Source organism: Meles meles, chromosome 1, assembly GCF_922984935.1.
Source record: "Meles meles chromosome 1, mMelMel3.1 paternal haplotype, whole genome shotgun sequence".
NCBI classification, from domain to species: domain Eukaryota; kingdom Metazoa; phylum Chordata; class Mammalia; order Carnivora; family Mustelidae; genus Meles; species Meles meles.
In genome coordinates this window covers 4,484,066-4,504,509 of record NC_060066.1, presented here as the reverse complement: position 1 = coordinate 4,504,509, position 20,444 = coordinate 4,484,066, and the positions used below count along the sequence as shown (strand labels likewise).

Below are 20,444 nucleotides of genomic sequence, written 5' to 3'. Positions count from 1 at the left end.
AGGATCCTGGGATCGAGCCCCACATCAGGCTCTCTGCTCAGCGGGAAGCCTGCTTTCCCCTCTCTCTCTCTGTCTGCCCCTCTGCCTACTTGTGATCCCTCTTTCTCTGTCAAATAAAAAAAAAAAAAAGAAAGAAACGGTCCCCTGACCCCTCCATGCACCCCACCCAGGACGCAGTGCCTAAGACTGTCATCCCTTCGCAGCCGTCTGTCCTGTGCCACTGAACGACTACACATGTGTGGCCAGGGGGGCACTAAGCCCTTTGCTCAGCACTGTCTTCAGCACCCAGCCCAGTGCCCCGTGGCAGCCGGACACCACAGAGCACCGGAAATGGCACTCCATCAGAATGAACATTTTAGAGCATGAGAACTTGGGACTCAGGTATCAGCACCCTTCATTTGCACTGGTGACCAGAGTGAGGTCAGAGGAGACAGGGACCTGTCCCAGCCACGCCAGGAGTCACTGGACAGTGGAGTTAGCCCACCTCCCGCTCAGTGCAGCATACGCTGCGTCTCCCTGCAGCAGAGCCCAGGAGAACTGCCCCAGCCGTGCCCAGGAGGAAGAAAGAGCTCGCACAAATGTACTGGTTTCTGGCAGTGTGACAAGCCAGGTCCCTGCAAAGCCCACCTGCTAGGTACATCTCAGCACGGCCTGATAAAACCGAGGAAGTCACGTTTTAAGAGCACAGCTGAGCACTTGAAGAAAGGAGGGGAAGTCTCCAGAGCCCTGAGGGCAAGCAGGTCAGTCAGGCAACTAGTCAGGGAAGACTAGTCAGGGAAGACTAGAGACCCACTTCCAACTGGGGTCTGTTTGACTCGGAAGCCGCTTTCCCAGCATTATTTCTCAGGGGCTCCATCCAGGTGAAAGTCAACAGTATAAACACGTCTGACGTTTGCTCCTTTCAAAGCTGCTCCCCATTGAGACCACACTCATGCCTCAAGCAAAGGACCTAAGGACAAGTGATGACCAGCAAGGGAAATGCTGCAAGGTCACTTCAAAGGCACCCTTGGTTCCAGATGAAATGCCGTGATCACGCCATGATTATGACCTCAAGCACTTAACTCGGGCATTCAATCGAGGTCCAGAGTCCTGCCTTACATCATCTAATATAAAATCCACATATGGAAGATGGATTCTGTTGTCAAAAAGGCGTTCGTTTCTCATCTCAGCCTTATCAGGTGTTAGCTGCTGGACCTTGAGGGAGTCGCTTGGTCTCTCTGAGCTTCCGTCTCCTGAAATACAATACAGAGCTAGACGGCCACCTTGCCTCGAGTGATGGGAAGTCAAACAGATGTTCTAAGGAGAGAGCCAGGCGGCTCAGTGCCCGGCTCATCCCCACAACTCTCTTCTGTCAGCACGCGTTTAACAAATATCAAAGTGTTGGGGCTCCTGGAGGCTCAGTCAGTGAAGCGTCTATCTAGGGCTCAGGTCATGATCTCGGGGCCCTGGGATGGAGCCCCTGTATCGGGCTCCCTGCTTAGCGGGGAGTCTGCCCCTCCCTCTCCCTCTGCTCCTCCCCTACTTCCCCACTTTGCTCTCTGCTCCCTCTCAAACAAATAAACACATAATCTTAAAAAAAAAAAAAAAGAAATATCAAAGTGTGAGGAGGAGAGATGGTACGATGGCATTTCCAAATCTGAAGTCTGTTCAAGTCAGCGCCAGCCACACCCTCTTCTCCAAGATTGTGCTCTCGTATGTTTGCTCAAGAGCGACTTCACACCAACGCACGATCTTGGCCTTTGATACCATTTTCCAGCAGAAGGAAACGCAGCTCCGTGGAGAGAGGACTGCTTGCCGATCGGGACAAGACAGCTACACAAATCTAGCGCGCCACGTCTTTCCAGAGACAAGGACACTATCAAAGATGTCTAGGCTTGTGTCAAAGGCACTCAGGGTCAATGGGATAAGCTCCCACCGGCATCAGCCGAGACAATTTGCACGTCAAAGGGAAACACAACCAGACTACAAGGAAACACATCAAATGTGCTTGAATCCAGGAGTTCAAAATTACTGATGAAAAACAAAAGACCGAGTTAACCATCTTTGCGAGATGCAAGGGAATCCAGTCATTATTTGACAATAATTGAAGGGAAAGACTGGAACATTCGTTCCTATCCTGCCTCCCACATGAATTGTACCACTGGGTATGCAACTGAGGGACCTCTCCTGCCTCTAGAAGTATTCCAGCAGATAGATAAAAAAGAACTGGTAGGACAAGCAAGGCATCAATTTGCAAACCTTGATGTGCTAATTGATCTAAGCATTGGACATCAAAGAGTGTGAACATCACAAGGAGAGACCACCAGACCTCAGTGCCTCCTAAAGGAAGCCCACACTCCCTGTGAAGTCTTGGCAGCAACATCAAGCCGGAATCTGATCAAGGCTGTAGGCACAATTACGGACGTACAGGAAACATGGGACAGCGTGATGTGTTAAACAATTAAATTAACAAATTCCAGACTTGGGAAGAGGCTGTCTCCGGAAAAGACTCCTGAGCACGAACTCATCACTATCTCTGCCCCCCAAGAGCCTGTCAGAACGGGGGGGCAACCCTAGCTCTGTCACATCCCAAGTGTCCCTTCAGGCAAGTGGCGTCCCCCTCTCCATCTCACTTGGAACCTGAAAAGGAGAAAGGGACCCGCCTGGTGTGGACGCCCTGCTCGCTGCTGCCCCCCGCAGGCCGACCGGCATGCCGCTGGGATGCTTTCCCTTCCAGCAGCTTTCATCTCTAGTCTAATAATTCCCTCCAGGGTGGGGAGTTCAAAAAACACGTCTGTAAGGACCCTGACACATTTTACTGCACATAATCAGCTCCACGCTTCCTTATTCCATCAGGCTGTCAGTCTAACAGCGAGCCCGTCCTGTCCGATGTGTGTCTCTGCCTACTCCAAGGGAGGCATCCGGACGAGAGAGTCCAGGCAGGGGAAGGAAAGGCGGGCAAGCGCCAGATGTTATTACTGATATTACCGTGTTGTTACCTCCCAACACCCCTGTTGCGGCTGCAGAATTTGTTGGTACTCGACCCATGAAGAAGCTCATAGAACCGGAAGGTCCGAGTCCTGGGGAGCCCAGCTGTCAGTGGGAATCCCACCCTGGCTGGCCTTGAGCTTCTGGATTCGGTGAGTCATGGCAATTTGATCTGCCCTCAGGCCTAGGCTGGATCATTTCTAAGCGTTTAACACCTGGCTAAAGCAGATCACAAACAACCTGGAGATTAAAGGGATTTTTTGTTAATGCCTTGAAGTAAGAGGCCAACACTCCCCGCCACTGCTTCCCCATCTGTGCCCCTGTCCGGTGAAGGCGCACAGGTTGGCAGGGAAAGCCAGGGCTCCCTTCCAGGGGGTCGTCACTGGTCCTGGATGCCAAAGGCGCCGCAGCATCACGCTCCGGGAGGAAGGATGTGAGGAGCAACTTGTAAGCTGATCCATCCTTAATGGAAATGAATAATCCTGCTCAGCCTGCTGAAGCCACAGGCGAAGAGAACTGGCTTGGGAGGATGTGGGAAGCGATGTGCAGCCTGGCCTGGACTAGCTCTGTGACGCTGGCCAAGTCACTCCGCCTCGTGAAGCTCAGACTGTTTCCCGGGAAAACAGTGATGTAGGAGACACAGTCAGCGCCCGTCTCTGAATGCCCTGAACACACAGGAACCTGGCAGTATCCTGGGCTTTCCGTAGCCACAGACCCAAGGGCAGGGCAGGCAGGGAGCTCCTGGGAGTCGCCCCCCGCCCCCCAATGAGCAGCCTTCACCCACTGGCCAATAGGAATGGGCACACAAAACCCCTGCCTCGTCCCCCTGTCAGACCACAGCTCTGCCGTGTGCCCACACCTCCCGGGCTGTCTGTGGAGGGAAGCCCTAGTTGTCTACTGTGGAAGCCTGCTCATGAACATGCCCTCCCTTGCTTCCCCTCCTTTCCCCACAACGCAATGCCCTAAGTGGTGATTTCTGGAGCATCTCCCAAATAAACTCCCGGCCCTTGGACCCTGTTTTCAACAGAGGCTTCTGCAGAATCCAGCCTTCAGCTGGTGGTTCCGCAACTCTCAGGGGACTCCAGGAGATGGTGAGTGGGGCGTCCATGCTTCTACACCTGGCTCCCGGCCAGACACACACCACTCATGGCCACGTTCCCGTGAAGGGACCGTGGTGTCCCCGGCAGACCCCCATCCCTGGCATCACCCCTTCCTCCCCTCCTCTGACTCTCAGGGCACCCCTGCATCCTCTGTGCAGAATCCCGGGCCAACAGGAGCCTAGGCAAAAGGCCAAAGACAAGATTTATGAAACTCTGTAAGGTTGTGTCCACCACAGAAGCTCATAATACGTTGAAGTGGAGGAGAGACAATACCAGGCTGACTTCCAGCTCCTGGGGTGAAGCCAGCCAATTACTTTTCAGGTGGAATCACTTAGGCACGAACATATTTCATGGTGATTTCAGGCAGCTCTGACCCTGGAGGGGGGACAGAGAGCATCCGCCTCTGCCCACTGGCTTTCTGATTCAGGGCTTGACACCGTGAGTCCTTAGGGAGCAGACCGGGACCTACAGAGCCCTACTGAGTGACAGTGGGGACTACCAACAGCTCCCAGCTTCCCTTGCAGAAAGTCTTCTAGTCTAGGGGTCATTCCTGCAGGAAGCAGAATCCTCACTCCGGCAGATTCGGGAGAGGAGGAGGAGGAGAATTACAGCAAAATTCTCCCCATGAGAAGGAGTCTGAACTACTGTTTCTTCATGGCAATCTTTGGCCAGAGTGTTCCTTCCAGCTACCAAAAGACTGAAAAAAAAATAGCTAAAGACAAAGTTGATATAAACATGTAGCGGGGGACTGTGCTCCCTGAGAATTTCTTTAAAAAAAAAAAACAAAGTAACTCTAGACATTCCCAGGGGGATTCCATACACCTGTTCCATCCACGGTTTCTGGGGACATTTGGGAAGACAGGTGTCCTACCGCTAGGGGTGTGATAGAAGGGAGGTGGTCACTTCTGGTGGGGAGCCAGTGAGGCAAGATAGGGGCAGGGGGAGAAGGTGGGGATGCCCTGGAGATTTGGGAGACAGAGTGAGGTGCCCAAGACCAGTGCTGGGATTTCAGAGGACCACAGAGGGAAGGAAAGGAGGTTTCTGCTTGACAAGTGATATCATGGGGAAGAATCCACATTTCCCCTTCAAAGTAACTGAGAGACAGATGAAGAGCGTGTTCCTTTAACTGCTTTTGACTGTGGTCTGCATTTCTTGAATGCAAAACCAAGCCAAGACGGGGGCCATGTGCTGCTCTGGTCCATGCTGTGTTCACCCCGAATGGGGCAGAGTTAGACCGCACTTCTGGGTTAAGCAATGCTAATCCGGGTAGCGTTGATATTATGAGGCTTAGTAATAGCGTTAGCAAAGGACTGGGTATTTGAGCTTCTTTTATTTTTTTTTATTTTTTTTTAATTTTTTTTATTTTATTTATTTGACAGACAGAGATCTCAAGTAGTTGGAGAGGCAGGCAGAGAGAGAGGAAGAAGCAGGCTTCCCGCTGAGCGTAGAGCCCGATGTGGGGCTTGATCCCAGGACCCTGGGACCATGACCCGAGCCGAAGGCAGAGGCTTAACCCACTGAGCCACCCAGGTGCCCCTGAGCTTCTTTTAAATAATAGTAAGACAGTGCTACAGACTGAATGTTTGCATCTCCCCCAGACTCTTATATTGAACCCCAAGCCCCCTTGTGATGGTATTTGGAAATGGGGACTTCCGGAGGTGACTAGGTAATGGGAGTAGAACCCTCATGACTATAATTAGTGTCTTTACAAAAGAGACCCCAGAGGGGAGCCTGGCTGTTTCAGTTGGTTAATTGGCCGGCTCTTGATTTAGGCTCAGGTCATGGTCTCAGGGTCCTGGGATTAAGCCCTGTGTTAGGCTCCATGCTGGGTGTGGAGCCTGCTTAGGATTCTCTCTCTTTCTCTCCCTCTGCCCCCCTCCCTGTTCTCTCTCTCTCTTAAAAAGAAAGAAAGGAAGAAAAGAAAAAAGTCAATACAATTTTAAGGTGCATTATTAACGTACTGTGTGTCTTCAGCAAAGGACAGACCAAATCAGAAGATAAGTCACCAGGATTGAGAATGAGCCTTAAATTCTGAAGGCTATAATTCAGTAAAAGAGAGCAGGAGGCGTCCTTTTTGTGGTACAAAGGGAAGAATCAGAAGCAATGGCTGGAAGACACAGAAGACCATATTCCGATTCTCGATGAGAAAAATTTCCAACAAATGTGTCTTCTCTAAAGAAATAAGTGTCTAAATTTTAAAGCCAGAGGTAGTGGCTTTGAAAGGAGTATGTCTTCTACTTCTAGAGATATTCAGGTGGAGGCTGGTTGAAAATAATATTTATCTTCAACTTGGGCGGGGTCCCGGGCACCCATGGTCCTTGCAATCCCTTAGAACCCCGGAATTCACCACCTCTAAGAAGTCTGTAGACTCATGTCGGTCAGACTGGTGTGACTTGTTCATCACACCACCAATGGAAGGACCACATCACGAATTTCATTTTGGGGACTCTATGAAAACCTTCCTTGATTCTATTTATGTCCTCACCTGATCCTAACTGGAGGCAGAGGGGTAGTGGACTCCATTTGGCCTACATACACGAAAGCACGTTCTCTCTCCCACATCACACCCCTTCCCCTGACAATTCGGTTTCACTGGCTATACCACAGATTTGCAAAAGTTTGCCCAGTGAGTCATGTTTTTCTTTTTTAATTTTAAAGAGTTTTGTGCTTTCCTCTTTCAATCAGACAAGTCTTGGTCCCCTCAAAAGCCTTATTCCCATTTGAAGTACGCTGAGTTCTAGAACAAAGCCAGTGGACAGGTCTACAGCCCTCGACTGACTCGAGGGCCAGTGACACACTCCTCGGTTAGAGTCCTTGCAGGCAGCCCAGGGAGCCAGCAGGGAGTGGCCGTGTGGCTCTAGGGAGGGGAGGAATTTCTGGAAGAAAAAAGACTTACAGGAGGGCCAGCCACCCCGATGCCTGGGTCACCACGGTTGCCAGGAGAGCCAGGGATCCCGGGTGCCCCTCGGTCCCCCTAGATAGAAGAAAAATAAGATAATGAGGTCAGTTCTGGGCAGGACAGAGCCAGCACACAAAAGGAACTATGCCCCCTCCCACCATCCTGACTGCACTATCCATCAGCGTCTCTCCTGCCACGTGAACTCCGTATGTCCCCCAACAACCCCCTGGCAGCCCATCACCCACCCAGGCCATCTGCACGCACATATCCAGCCATGCTCATCACGAACCTGCTCATCAAAGCTTACCAGGCCCCAACCTTGATGATGCCTCCACAGGTGGTTATAACGAGACGGCACCTCCCATGTGACCACAGTTCCAAATTTTGCTGAGCTTTCTCCAGACCTCATCATGCCCCCATCCTGACCTCACCCCGGATTTGACTACATACCTATATTTCAGATCAGGTCCCAAATCACCAATAATTTACCAATAATTTGCCAAGGACCTCTATTTCCCCAGCCACTTCTCCAGGGGTTGGGGGAGGCAAGAATGACTGAGCCATAACCATTCCCTTCGAGCAAAGGGGTTCAGAGAGTGTGGGTCTCAGTCCTGTCTTCAACACCTATTCACAGTTGACTCAAGAAAGTGACAAGTTCCCCGAGCTTTAGTTTCTTAATTTACAAAGGTAGGTAGCCACAATGGCAGCCAGGTCAGAGGTGGTGTGTTCATAAAACAAGGATGCGTGCTCCGAGTGCCGTCCTGACACAGCCTGGCCCGGCTCTGCCTGTTAGTTAGCCGTTGTGGCTGTGGCCGTTCGGCTGCACCTATCATTCTGGACTTTGATGGGAAGAGTACAAGGGAGGAATGTTTGCCATTTCCTGCAGAAGGAAGCTGAGACGGGATCATACCCTTTCATCCACAATTTCAAAATCCTCAGCCTCCAAAAACGAGGGCTTGTCCTAACTCACTAGGATCTGATGTGGTCTATGGATCACCGTCATTGACCCAGCTGTGTGTGGACGCTTACACGTTTCTGATGCATCAATGTGAATGAGCTTGATTAGGGAGCTGGCCCCCACACCCACACAGTCAATGTTACACCTGCAGTTTGCAAACTGCTACCTTTCCAATTCCAAAGTAAACCCAGCCCACAACACACAGGGACCAGAACCCACATCAGCTCTGTGTGAGACAGGGCGCACCTGTATAAGGTCAGCTGAACTCAGCCAAGCCTCATGTGAATCGGTGGCTGATCTTGTTCAAGCTATTTAATATCCCTGGGATGAGTTAATAGCCATGACAAATGAAAAGAGTTTCAGAAGGTTGCTGTGAAGAAACAGTGAGACACGCACAGCAATCTGATCTCAGGTGGAAATTGACATTGCTAGGCAACAGTTTGCTTATTAAGGTTTAGGTTTCTAAGCATGAAAAACATCTCATTAATCATCAGCTTACCCGCTAACCATCATTTCAATCAGAAAACTTTACATCTGGGCCTTTAAGAAAAGTAACGTTTCTCAGATGATGCGTGTTCCCACAGTAGGACTCTGGCCTGGATGAGTACCTAAGTCACGTACTTGCTCAACCAATGCTTGCTGTTTATTTCTTTCTAGCAGTGATAAGGGCTGCTGGACCAAAAGATGCCCATTTCCAACACTCCGTGCTGAGTTCTGAAGAGAAATCACATTCATGGGAAGTGGGAAGGATGGGGCTTGGGATGGTGTCACAAAAAATATCAACCAGACCCCAAATCTGTCTCTAGTCACACCATCGCTGGCTGTTTTCATTCCAGGCCCACCGTGGCCATGCTTCCTGGGAGCTGGGGCAGCCCTCCGCCTCCCCCCTGCCTCTGTACATAGGCCCCTCCTGAAATTCTCTCTGAAGCCCCAGCTGGTACATTGTGTTTCTTTAGGAAAATGGGCTGTGGCTCGTTCCACGAAGTACAAGATGCTTGGGGCTGCTAGGAAATCTAATTTGTGTGCAGGGGAAGGCGGGGAAGGCAGGAAGTCTAGAAATAAGACAAATACAGAGAAAAGTGTAATGAACAGAGGACGAACATGTTCCTCACGGTGCCAGTCGCACGCACACTAGACTAGTGAGAGGGACACATGGGAAGATTCTAGAAAGGCAGTCAGGGTCCCTTTTTAGGACAATATCCACCTGATCCTGTAACCCTGGACAGGTCCATAACCTCTCTGTACCTGAAGACTTTCACCAATGAGAATGAAAGAGAACATTCTACGAAACCGTCAGGGATCTTATGAAGACTCATTTCAAAGGAAGATGCTATTTAATATGGAGTATTACAGGTATATTATTATCACTTTATTAGTGGAATTAGAAGACAGAAAACAAACCAAACACACATAAGCACCAGAGGAATCCATATCCTTTGGCATTTTAAAAATATTTAATATAGATTTCTTATCACTTTCTGTTTTAGCTTGGCTCCTCTCTTCCTCCCGAGGCTGCCTCATGCACACCAGCAAATGCTAATTACCACGAACTAGACCATGTCAACCGCCCATGTTCTAACATCCCAAACACCAACCCATCAAAGAAGACCACCTCAATCATTCGACTTCTATTACCCCACCTCTGCCTATATTTTTCCCTGTCCTCCTCTAGATATTTGTGTAGATCTTCATTCATCTTAACACCTTGTTCTCCCATTGTGTCTGTCTGACCATCTGACTTCAATGTAAGAATCTTAAAACTGGGAACCATCCATTCATTCATTTATCCATTAACTCAACAAGTATTTTTCAAGTACCTAGAATAAGTGAGACCCTATATTGGGTACATTATCAATACACTTCTTAAAAGCTTTATTTATATAAATAAAAGCTGTGTTTGAGGGGAAATCAACTTTTTACAGAGGAGGAGGTGGGATAGAGCCAGGAGGGAACACTCAGTCCAGCCTGGAATCTGAGTCTCTGCTTGTTCTTTCCTGCAAGGTGGACAGGCCTGGCTCCCTTCCTGTGCTTATGGCCCATTGCGATGCTAACATTTTCCTAAAGCAACAATACTTCACAGCTTAATGGATTGAGACTTTTAGCAAATAGCCCCAAGACAAGAGAAGAAGACCTTAATGCTCTGATTAGGCTCAAGATTAAGACAAAAATGGGCCCGTGAGTTAGAATCTGTGATACCAAGTCTACAAAATAATTTGGCTGTAAGACGTTCTGGGCCAGTCCAACAGCATCCAGGGAAGAAAGGTGAGTAAGCGTGGGTCATGGAAGGAGACTATCATTTCTTTCCACAGGAGCCCTTCAGGAGTTAAATATGCTTTGCTCATTTAAACAGAAAAGGACAGAGGGTCTCAGACAGGCTAAACTCCTTGCTTCAAGTCATCTATTCTGTAGGTCGCTGAGCTGGGATCCTAACCCCATTCTGTATGAAGGCAGAGCCTGTTCATTTTGCTGGAAACAGGTGCCATGCAAGAAAAGGAAAGGTGCCTTTAAGAATCTTCCTGCAGTTGTGAGTAATTAGGAAGTGGAGGTTGCCAATGAAAACCTTTATGTGGCTCCCTTCCTATCCCAAGGGATTCCCTTCAGCACCGTGGACAGCACCGGCAACAGCAGGGACTCTGCAAACTCTCCTTTTTCTTCCTTCCAGCTCAAGAGCAGCCCATTCCTCAACTAAAAACCTCCTTGAATTCAAACTTACCTTCCCAATCCGAATTAACTGTAGACATCTTCACTTCTAAACTACATTTAACTTACAAATGTATACAGTGTCAACACTGGAATGGGTTATCTGTTTCCATGCCTCACATATTAAATAAGAGGAAATATTTGGCCAAAAAACAGCATGACTAACCACCCCTGGGTCACCTGAAGTTGACATTAGTTGGTCAGTTGGGCCCCAGGTCGAGGCTCACTGCACTCCTGCCTCTAACATGCTTGTAGGGGTGGATAAGGGCTCTCTAGCTACCCATCTCCATGCTGTAACCCTAAAGCTGACTCCACAGGGTGATCTCATCATAAGGACCACTAATATTTATTAAGCATGGACCTGGGATACCATGAGTTAGGCAACTATTTTTATTTGTATTATATCACTGATTTTCATCCCAAACTCTGCCTGGGAGTTGAATTTACTGAACTCATAAATAGTTATCACAGGGAAAGTGCATCTTAAGGCATTTCTGGTGCCCTTGTCTTCCTTTCTTTGAAGAGGCTGGAGGCTCCCTGTTGGGGAGGAAAGAGAGAGCACAGGAGCACTGCTGACGACACGTGGGGCTCACAGCGTCACAGGGGGCCTCAGAGACCAGCCTCGGGCTGGCAACGGGTCCACAAGGTCCTCTAGAGTCTGGATTCTGCCTCCATTCCTCTCCACTGTGCCCACTGCTCCAGGCATATGGGACAATTTTATATGCCACTAAATTCAAGACAAGATGTTTCTGAGGGTTTTTTTTTTTCCAGAAAATACGAAGTTGTCATATATTTACTCAGATCTCTCTGAAACATTCCTGTTTCTTTTGACTGTGACCATGAACAACAAAATCACTACCCGGGAGTCACATGAGTGACCATGACCTCAATCAATGCAAGCTTAGGAGGCTTACAGAGGCCAGCTGCCTGAATGGGGGGAAACCTGGAAGCAAAGAAGTTTACTGTTAGAAGCAGTCAGCTCTCCTGAAGCCTCAAACTTCTCATTCCAGCTCTTATTGTCAATGAGCCTTTTACATACAATTTTAAAAACCAACACCCTCTGTGGTTATGTTGCTGGGATCCCAAAGATATAGCTCTAGCATAAAAATGGTAAACACTCCTACAATTAAGTGGATGGGGGACAGGATTTGGGATAAAGCGTCCTGTAATAGCAGCATCTATGGTTTCCAGACGCGCCATATCCTGACCAGCGCAGCGGGGAGGGGTGGGAATGCGCCGCTGGAGAGTGCTGACTCAGCAAGTGGATTGGGGGTGGCAGGCAAGGGCACTGAAGACAGACAAGATGAATTTTTAAAATATGTTTTCATACATACACGCAAGTAGGCGAAAGTAATGTAATGATACAACATTTGAATGTGATTTTGAATATGCGTATTAAAGCAAAAAAAAATACATAAGCATTCCAATGTAGATCATTGATGGACTGACACATGCTTAAGTTCAAGCATCGGAGTTGATCAAATCACAGTTCGTGGGACGTGGGTGTGTCCACAGTCCACAGTACATGATCATTTCGGAGCCCGGTCCACTTCCTGCCTCAGTGTCCCCTCCCAGGGTAGGACCCCTGAGGAAAGCTCCTTCCTCACTTCTTCCCCTTCCAATTGCTGCACACACTGTAAAATCAGGACAAACATCACCTCCTCCAAGAAGCCTTCCACGTTCAAACCAGGCTGGGCTGGGGAGGGTTCTCTAAGCTTTCTTGTGCCTCAAGCTTCCCTCTACCCTAGCACCTGCCTGCTTCTGCCTACTCATTTATCTGCTTTTCCCTCTGATCCCTGAGCTGTGGAAGGGCTGAGAACATGTCACATACATCACTGTTGGCCCACGGCCCACAGTAAGAGCTGACACATGGCAGCCTGGTGGACGGGCAGCAGACCCAATCATAAATGCCCTCACGGGTGATCAGAGCATAAATGAGTCAGTATAACGAAAACTTCAGGAAAATGTCTCTGGTCACTCAGGAAAGCTCTCCTAAGAACAGTCCCTCCTGGGGGCGCCTGGGTGGCTCAGTCAGTTAATCGTCTGCCTTTGGCTCAGGTCATGATCCCGGGGTCCTGGGATCCAGGCCCATGTTGAGCTCCCTGCTCAGCGGGGAGTCTGCTTCTCCCTCTCCCTCTGACCCTCCCCCCTTTTCATGCGTTCTCTCTCTCAAATGAGTAATTTTTTTTTAATCTTAAAAAAATAATAAAAAAAGAACAGTCCCTCCTGGGCCAAGGCAGCTTTTCTGAGTAATGGTTTTAAGTGAGTTGAGGACGAGATGACTGATATTTACCAAAGCTTCCCACTTTCACCACAAAACCAGCTTCCCCTGCAGTCGGTGTCATGAGGTTGGGGGAAACGAATTACCACCTCCAGGTCTGGCCCACAGAGTCCGTCCACTGTCCTTCCCTCATTTTTCATTGTACACCAAGGACTCGTAGCAGATTCAGGTCCTACATGGCGGGACGGTCACTGGACCAAGGATTGTGTGTCTCTGAACGACTGTGTGGGCCCGAGCTCCCCACCCATCACGACTCCCAGGAGGCTTACTGGGAATGACATAAAAGGTTTAGTGTGTGAAGCATCGAAAATTTGGGGATCAATTGTTACCGCGATTAGACTAAAAACACAAAACTGCTTAGATCTATTGCTCTGCCAGTTGAAGACCAGTGTCCTCTGCAACTTCATTTACCAACAAGCATTTATTAGGCACCAGCTGTATGGCAAGGACGTCAGTATCACCAGCATCAGGAGCCCTAGCGTCTTTAGTTAAGTGCGGAACAGGGAAGTGGACTGAGGTGGCGGACGTGCTTCTCGATGAAACTGGGCCAGTCCCTTGGGCAGGGAACCCATGACATGACATCACCGTTTGCCTGGATACACACTCACCTTCATTCCTAGCGGCCCAGGTAATCCAGGTGGCCCACGCAGCCCCTGGGGAGATGAAGGACGCAAGGACAACCATGAGACCACGAACGAGCATTTACCCATCCACCACCAGCCAAGCTGTGTGCGCACTACGCTGTGCGCCCGAGGCAGACGAGGGTCTCACCGGGGGCTGTTGTTTATGAAGGAAAGCACAGTTTTTGAGCTACAAGTCTCCTGTGTGTGAATTCTGCCTCAGCTGCCTACAGCCTCTGTGTGACCCTGAGCAAATCCTGGCCCCTCTTAGCTTGCTTTCCCACTTAAGGTCTTCTTCCACAGGTTCCCGTAAGTACGGGAGGGCCAGTCTTCAAAGGAGAGCTCATGGATTCCAAAGTCCGGTCAATTTCCCATTCCCCATGTTATCAAGACCTGAGAGAACCAATAAGGAGAGTCTCCAACTTTAGGCTGAAGGGTTTTGCTTGATGCAAACACGTGGCCAGATTTTTAAAAAATCACAATTCTACGTTTGGATGTATTGGCTGAAATCCAGAGTGAAGGAAGGGAGGGTCCAGTCCCTTGTGGGTTCACGGCCAAGTACTATGATTTTGGCAAGTGAACCTCATATTCCTCACCAATAATACGGGGTTGATAATACCACCTTGGTCTGAACTCGTGTTTCACTCCCAAATTCATATGTTAAATCTTAAGGCCCAGGTGAAGGTATTAGGAGGTGAGGCTTTTGTGAATGGGATTCCTGTCCTTGTAAGAGAGACCCCTCACCCTTCCATCATGGGAGGACACTGGGAAGTGTGCATTCTGTAACCCAAAATGGGGCCTTCCCCTGAACCTGACCACGCAGACACCCGAACTTGGACTTCCAGCCTCCACGACTGTGAGAACTAAGTTCCTGTTGTTTAGAGACACTAATTTATGGTATTTTGTTATAGTCGCCTGAAGAGACTAAAAAAAAGTACTCACTTCTCAAGGCAGTTGTGAGAGTAAAGGTCTGGTGCTGAGTGCCTGATAACCACAGTCAATGTATTAAATGCCCACTGAGTGCCACAGTCTATGGATTTACGCTTTTTCTCTCGCTTAGTACTTGTGAGCCAGTCAGTCTCTCTCTCTCCCTCTTTCCCCCACCCCCCTTTCCTTTCCTTTTCTACTTCTAGCCTGGTCAAATGGACACAGGAACTTCTGGACCGGACACTTACCGGCTCTCCATCCTTTCCCTGTCCAGGTGTCCCAGGGAGGCCAGGAGCGCCAGGATCACCCCTGGGACCAGCTGGTCCTGAACTCCCTTCTTCACCTGCTGCACCCTGGAAAGAAAAGGAGACAGTTTCCAGGACCAGTGACATGCAGAAGGCAAGCTTCTTAATGGTTACCCGGCCTGTAGGGGGATGGTAGGCTTCTGGCAATAGTCTATTCTACCTGACGTATATAATAAGTTGGACCGGGTCCCCCCAAATGTGGGTGCTGAAGTCCTAATCCCCCACACCTCTGTTGAGAAACAGGATCTTTGCAGGTGAAACTCGTTGTTAGGCTGAGGTCATATGGAGGAGGGTGGCCGTAGATCCAGTATAACCAGTGTCCTTGTAAGAAGGGGAGATTTTGGACACAGGCAAGCACGGAGGGAAGACAGTGGGAAGACACAGTGGTGGGGGGCAGCCATCAATAAGCCAAGAGAGGGCTCTGGAAGGGCTGCGTCCCTCATGGCCCCCAGGAGGAAGCAGCCCAGCTGACATCCGGGTTGAGGACTTCCTGATGTGGTGAGAATGGTCGGGCAGTGCATTTCTGGTGTCTGAGCCACACCATCAGTGATATTTGTCACAGCAGACTTGGCCAGCGGATACAAGGCGGAACTTGGGAATGGACAGAACATCAGTACTTTATAGTCCAGTCGTCTACCCAGGCAGGAAAGCATCAGGTGCATGCCTTGTGGGAGGTCCTCCCATTTCTGCTTGAATTCCTCCAAGAGCAGAGAGCTCACCACCTTGCTAGGCCTCATTCCTTTATCGGGCAGCCCTGCTACACACTGGTTCTTTACATTCGGCCAAGAGTGCCCTTTCTGGAATCTTCCAGACATGTGACACTCCGCCGTGGAGTTCCGTGGACAGAATCTAACCCCTCTTCCCAGTGTGGTCCTCAGCAACAGGAACACAGCTCAGGGCTCTGAAGTAGGGAAAGAAGTAGGGAAAGAGCTTCTAGGACCCGGGGAGGGAGGGAGCTGGGCTTGGAGCCTAGTCTCAGCAAATGCTCACCATTTGGACCACAAAGTCTCAAGCTCCCTGTGGCAGCCCTGGCTTCTGGGCTTGGGAGGAACCACATGAGCCACAGGGGTTCCTCCTTCCGGGCAAGGCTCCCAGGGGCTGAATGCCCGCAGACATTCCTTGCTGGAGAGATGCGGTAAGGAGAAGGGTTGCCAAGCAAGGGCCCCTCTCTGGAGGCCTAGGGCAGGATAGGCTTCCCGGAGCCTCAGGCCAGCCACCTGACACCATGAGAGACGGAACGAGCGACCTGGCAGCTGGGCTTCTGACCAGTTTGCAGAGCACCCTGGGTTCCCCTCCCAACGCAGCCCTGGGTCTGGGCTCTGCCCTGGCGCCTGCGAGCAAAGGAGAGGTGTCTGGCTCCCTCTAGCGGTGGATGAGCAAACAGCTCCCTGCTTGCCTCTTGGCTCTCCATGGGACCTCCAGCATCTCGGTCACCCCCTTCTAAGGTCGTCAGTGCCCTACTTACTGAGTGTCCAGAATAGAGCGCAATCGTCAGACGCAGTTTAATCCAGGCAGAGCAGATGGGCCGGGGTTATTTTTTCCCCCGGCTTCATCTGGCTGCTCTGCTCTTATTACTGTAATCCACGATGGCATTATCTTCTTTCAAAACAAAAATTAGCACCTGCACCCCATAAGGGTTATTATTGGGCTTATCGTCGACCAGCACTCCAAAAATCCCTCAGGATACGTCCTAGAGGTTGGCTGGTCGTTTTCCTCCATGCTGGACCTTTTTCTCTGAGATATGTATTTTAAAACCCAGCCTCCCTGCCGAAATGCAAATGTACCATCTATTCTTGTTAAACCCTGCCAAAATAGAAAGGACAAAATGATCTCTCCTCTAAAAGGTTCTGGCTAAAGTGGACTTGAAAGGATTCCTATCAGGACGCTGAGGCACTGGCACTCAAACGGGCGGCCGCGGACCGTCGGCCAGGCAGAGGACGTCCCGGGACGGGACACTGCTCACGGGGAGGGGCAGGGCATGGGGCAGCGGATCTCCTCCCCGGCCCTGTGCTGAGCCCTCTGATGGGTCAGTTCTGCACAGCCTGCCACCGACATGTCATCATGCCCTCGTGTTACAGATGAGAAAGTCCCAGAGCGCAGACGGCAGGCGTCTCTACACCGGCACACTGACGTTCGGGGGGATTGCGGTGGGGGGGTCGCTGTCCTGCGAGTGTGGGATGTTGGCAGAATCCCGGGTTCTACCCACTGGAGGCCAGGAGCAGGCCCTCAGCCATAAACCCCAGAGATACTTTGTAAAATGCAGCTGAAACACGCTTTCGAAAGGCTGGGACCTTCCTCTTTTGATTCTGGGGTGTTGGTGTCTCTGGAGACACTATGACTCTCTTCCTTCTAACAAAGGAAACTCTTTCTCAAACTTGGAGAGGCTTCAGGGTGCACACAGAGGTGTGGGACGGATATGCTTGTGCACCGCATTGAAAGTGGGGTTTGGGGTCAGGCCCTGCTATGCGAGGTGGCTGCACAGCCTTCTCTCTCCTCTACCTAGAAAGCTCCCTCGGACCCCGGGGCCCGGACCCAGACCTAAGCGGCTCAGCTTCCGCCTCCACGGTTTCCCAAGAAGCTGAGAACAGATGTCACATGCTGACAGCCACCGCGTCTTACCTTCTCTCCGCGCTCCCCGTCTTTCCCAGGGGGCCCTCTGATGCCAGGGGAGCCCTGAAAAACAGGTTATGCTCATGGTAAAGTTCAAGATGGCCCATGGCCCCCAGACAAGGCTAAGCATACACCCTCATAGTTAAGGCCAATGTCTGTCCCTATGGGCTCCCCATCCCTGACTTAATTCCCCAGGGTTTGGCCCTCTCCTCCCTGCCTCCCCATATGGCCCCTCCCCATCTGCTCACTCGCCCCTCCACCAAGCCTGTGCTGCCTAGAGGTCTGCCCTCCCCCAGGCTCTGGCTCTCAGAGGGCAGGCACTAGCCTCCACTGGACACGGGGGAGGATGAGGGTGACCTTGACGTCACCTGGGGCTTGACTTGGAGCCCAGGCTTAAGTGCAAGTGGTCCAGGGACACCCCAGGAGGGAAACAAAGCAGGGAGAAAGGGGAGGACAGCAGACCGTGCACATGGGTGCAGCCGGAGCCCGTCCGGCGGGTGCTCTCTGAGCTAGTGCAGGATGCGCCCTCCAGGGCCCCCCAGGGAAGGAGCCAGGGGTTCACACAGCCAGCAGCTCAGGCTCAGCAGCTCATCACCCCGTGTCCTACGGCTGGACAATGCGGTCTCTGAAAGCCAGAGAAGACCCTCCGGCCAGGGAAAGCAGGGTTGGCAGGCACCGAAGCTGGGAGAGAGACGTGACAAAGGCCATGTTCCAGCACCACCTCTGGTGACCACCAAGGACATGACTCAGTCTCCCTGTGTCTGTGTTTCCTCTTGGGTAGAACAGAAGCGGTGAGAAGAACCATCTCCCAGGGTCCAGGGGCGTCCATGACTTAACACTCGCAGAGTGCTTACAACAGGTGCGGAGGGCCTGGGTGGCTCAGTTGGTTAGACAACTGCCTTCAGTCAGGTCATTTTCCTGTAGTCGTGGGATCGAATCCTGCATCAGGCTCCCAGCTCTACAGGGAGTCCGCTTCTTCCTCTGACCCTCTCCCCTCTCATGCTCTCTCTCTCATATAAATAAAATCTTAAAAAAAAAAAAGAACAGGTGCGGCCATATGGAAATGGCCCGTGTGTGTCCTCCAGATGGCTGTATGGTCCTTGTGGGCTGATGACCTTGCAGGACTGACCTCGGTCCACTTCAGGAGGACGCGCTCTCCGCTGCCCTGGCACTGAGTGGCACCAGGTGTTTTATGGCAGAATGTTAAAGCTGAGGTCAGTGTCGACCGTGGGTCTCAGAGTTAGTCCGCCATCGGATGCCTGGGGCCCCGTGAGTAAGGACTCCTGGGGGAAGGGGGCGCAGGGATGTCCACGCCCGTCAGCAGCCATGAGGCGTGGCCGCTCTCTCCCTTTTGAGGGTGAAAAGCTGAGACCCCAGGGAGTATCCTGCAGGGTTTGCAGCATGAGCCTGTGGCCAGGCCTTGATCAGCACTGAGGGACCCTAAGGGTCAGGACCCCTGCGATTCCTTTGGCTTTGTCCTGTCTCTTCGAAAGGCAGGCTCGGAGGCTGACCGCAACCTCGCTGACGTGGACAGGCTTCCTGCGGGGTCCTGCAGTTCTCACAGTTTTTGTTCTCACTCGGAGGAGCGACCTTGAGCCTGGGGCTGGTGAACTTTCTGGTGACCTTGTCTGGGACGCCCATCTCTGTAGGACGCTCCCTATCTGTAAGTGGGGCAGGGTGCCTGTGCCTGGCCCCCACCCCGGCTGCCTGCTGCAGGGAGAATAAACATTTTATACGGGGGCGGCGGGGGGGGGAGGCTGCGGATTCCCAGGCTGTACCGGTGCCCCTCCCCCATGACTCACCACACTTCCTGGGGGGCCGCTGGCACCAGGTGGGCCCACAGGTCCAGGACTGCCCTATTCAGAAGTGGAAGTTTAGAAAGTCTCGAGGTATCGACAACAAACAGTCCCCGAGCGTCTCTCCAAACCTGCCTTCTCCCCAGTTCACCGTAACTTGCTGCTTCTGACCCGATGTTCCCTCCATGGCAAGGGGAGCCCCCTCCCATGTGTGCGTGGCGGTGCCCAGCCGGCCAAACCTCCCGTGAGTGGGACTGTGGCACAGACATGGGAGACTGGAGGGCAGAAGGGCTCTCAGAGGTTCCTTAAGATCAAGGCACGGAGGGGGCAGAGGTGGTGTGTGTGTGTGTGTGCGCGCACTTCTGTGCATGTGAGTGTGTGCATGCCTGTGTGTTGACTTTGCAGGTGAAACCGGGGATGCTTCCTGGAGGAAGTGGACGTGAACTAACACTGATGGTTAACAAAGATTCCCCAGGAGGAGGCGCGCGGGTCAACACCATGCAGATGGGAAGCAGGCAGCTCTGCAAGGGCTGGAAGCTGCTCGTGCTTCTCCAGGTCTCCGAGCCCGCACTAGGCATCATTGCCCCGCAGGGTGACCTCCAGCCAGGCTCTACTAGCCGGAAGAGCCTGCCTTCTGTCCCCGCCCTGTGACATCCAGGTAGGCCACCGCCCCTGGCTGACCCCATTCCCATTCGCCCATAGGCACAGATGGCCTGGGCGTATGAGCCCCCTACAGCAGGGGACCTCTAACCCATGGTCCCAGGAGCGTGGTGCCGCCTGTGTCTGCTTGTCCCCCTAAACACCACCAGGCTTCACGGGAGTCGGGTGCAGGTGGCCTCATTCCACACGGGAGTCTGAGCTCGGTGGCCCCCCGTGACACATCATTTCGTCAGCCCCAGGGGTCCAGGGCGCACCCCACAGAGATTCTGGCCCCTTGAGCAAGGCACAGCAGCGGAGAGCTCAAAGGTGTGCGTGTGAAGGCACCTGTCTGCCCGGGTCCCCAGCGGCCCCTGTGTGCTGGGAGTTTCAACAGGGCAGGGGCATCACAGTGCGTGTGCACGCTGGTTTTAGAATATGAGTAGGTATGAATGTGTGTTCGTGTGTCCCCGTGGGCATCGCCCCTGCGCGTGTGGAAGGAGACTCCGTTTATGGGCTGGGCACAGGAACAAAGCCGTGAAACGCTGAGAATGCTGCAGAGCCCGGGGCATCTCTCCTGGTCCTCAGTGCTCCAGGGGCGCCCAGCCCTGGCCAAGGGCTCCACCCCTCCCTCCCGTCTGCCCA

At 51.8% G+C, this 20,444-nt stretch overlaps 1 protein-coding gene across 1 annotated transcript in view; it reads right to left on the bottom strand.

Moving 5' to 3' along the window:
• The window catches only part of COL22A1 (collagen type XXII alpha 1 chain), a 243,512-nt gene that overhangs the window by 68,937 nt on the left and 154,131 nt on the right, over positions 1-20,444 (bottom strand). The window contains exons 36-40 of the mRNA XM_045978553.1: positions 19,170-19,223; positions 17,377-17,430; positions 14,701-14,805; positions 13,514-13,558; positions 6,964-7,041 (exon numbers count right to left, since the gene is read on the bottom strand). Coding sequence (XP_045834509.1) covers positions 6,964-7,041; positions 13,514-13,558; positions 14,701-14,805; positions 17,377-17,430; positions 19,170-19,223 — 336 coding nt within the window. The remainder of the gene's footprint in view (positions 1-6,963; positions 7,042-13,513; positions 13,559-14,700; positions 14,806-17,376; positions 17,431-19,169; positions 19,224-20,444) is intronic.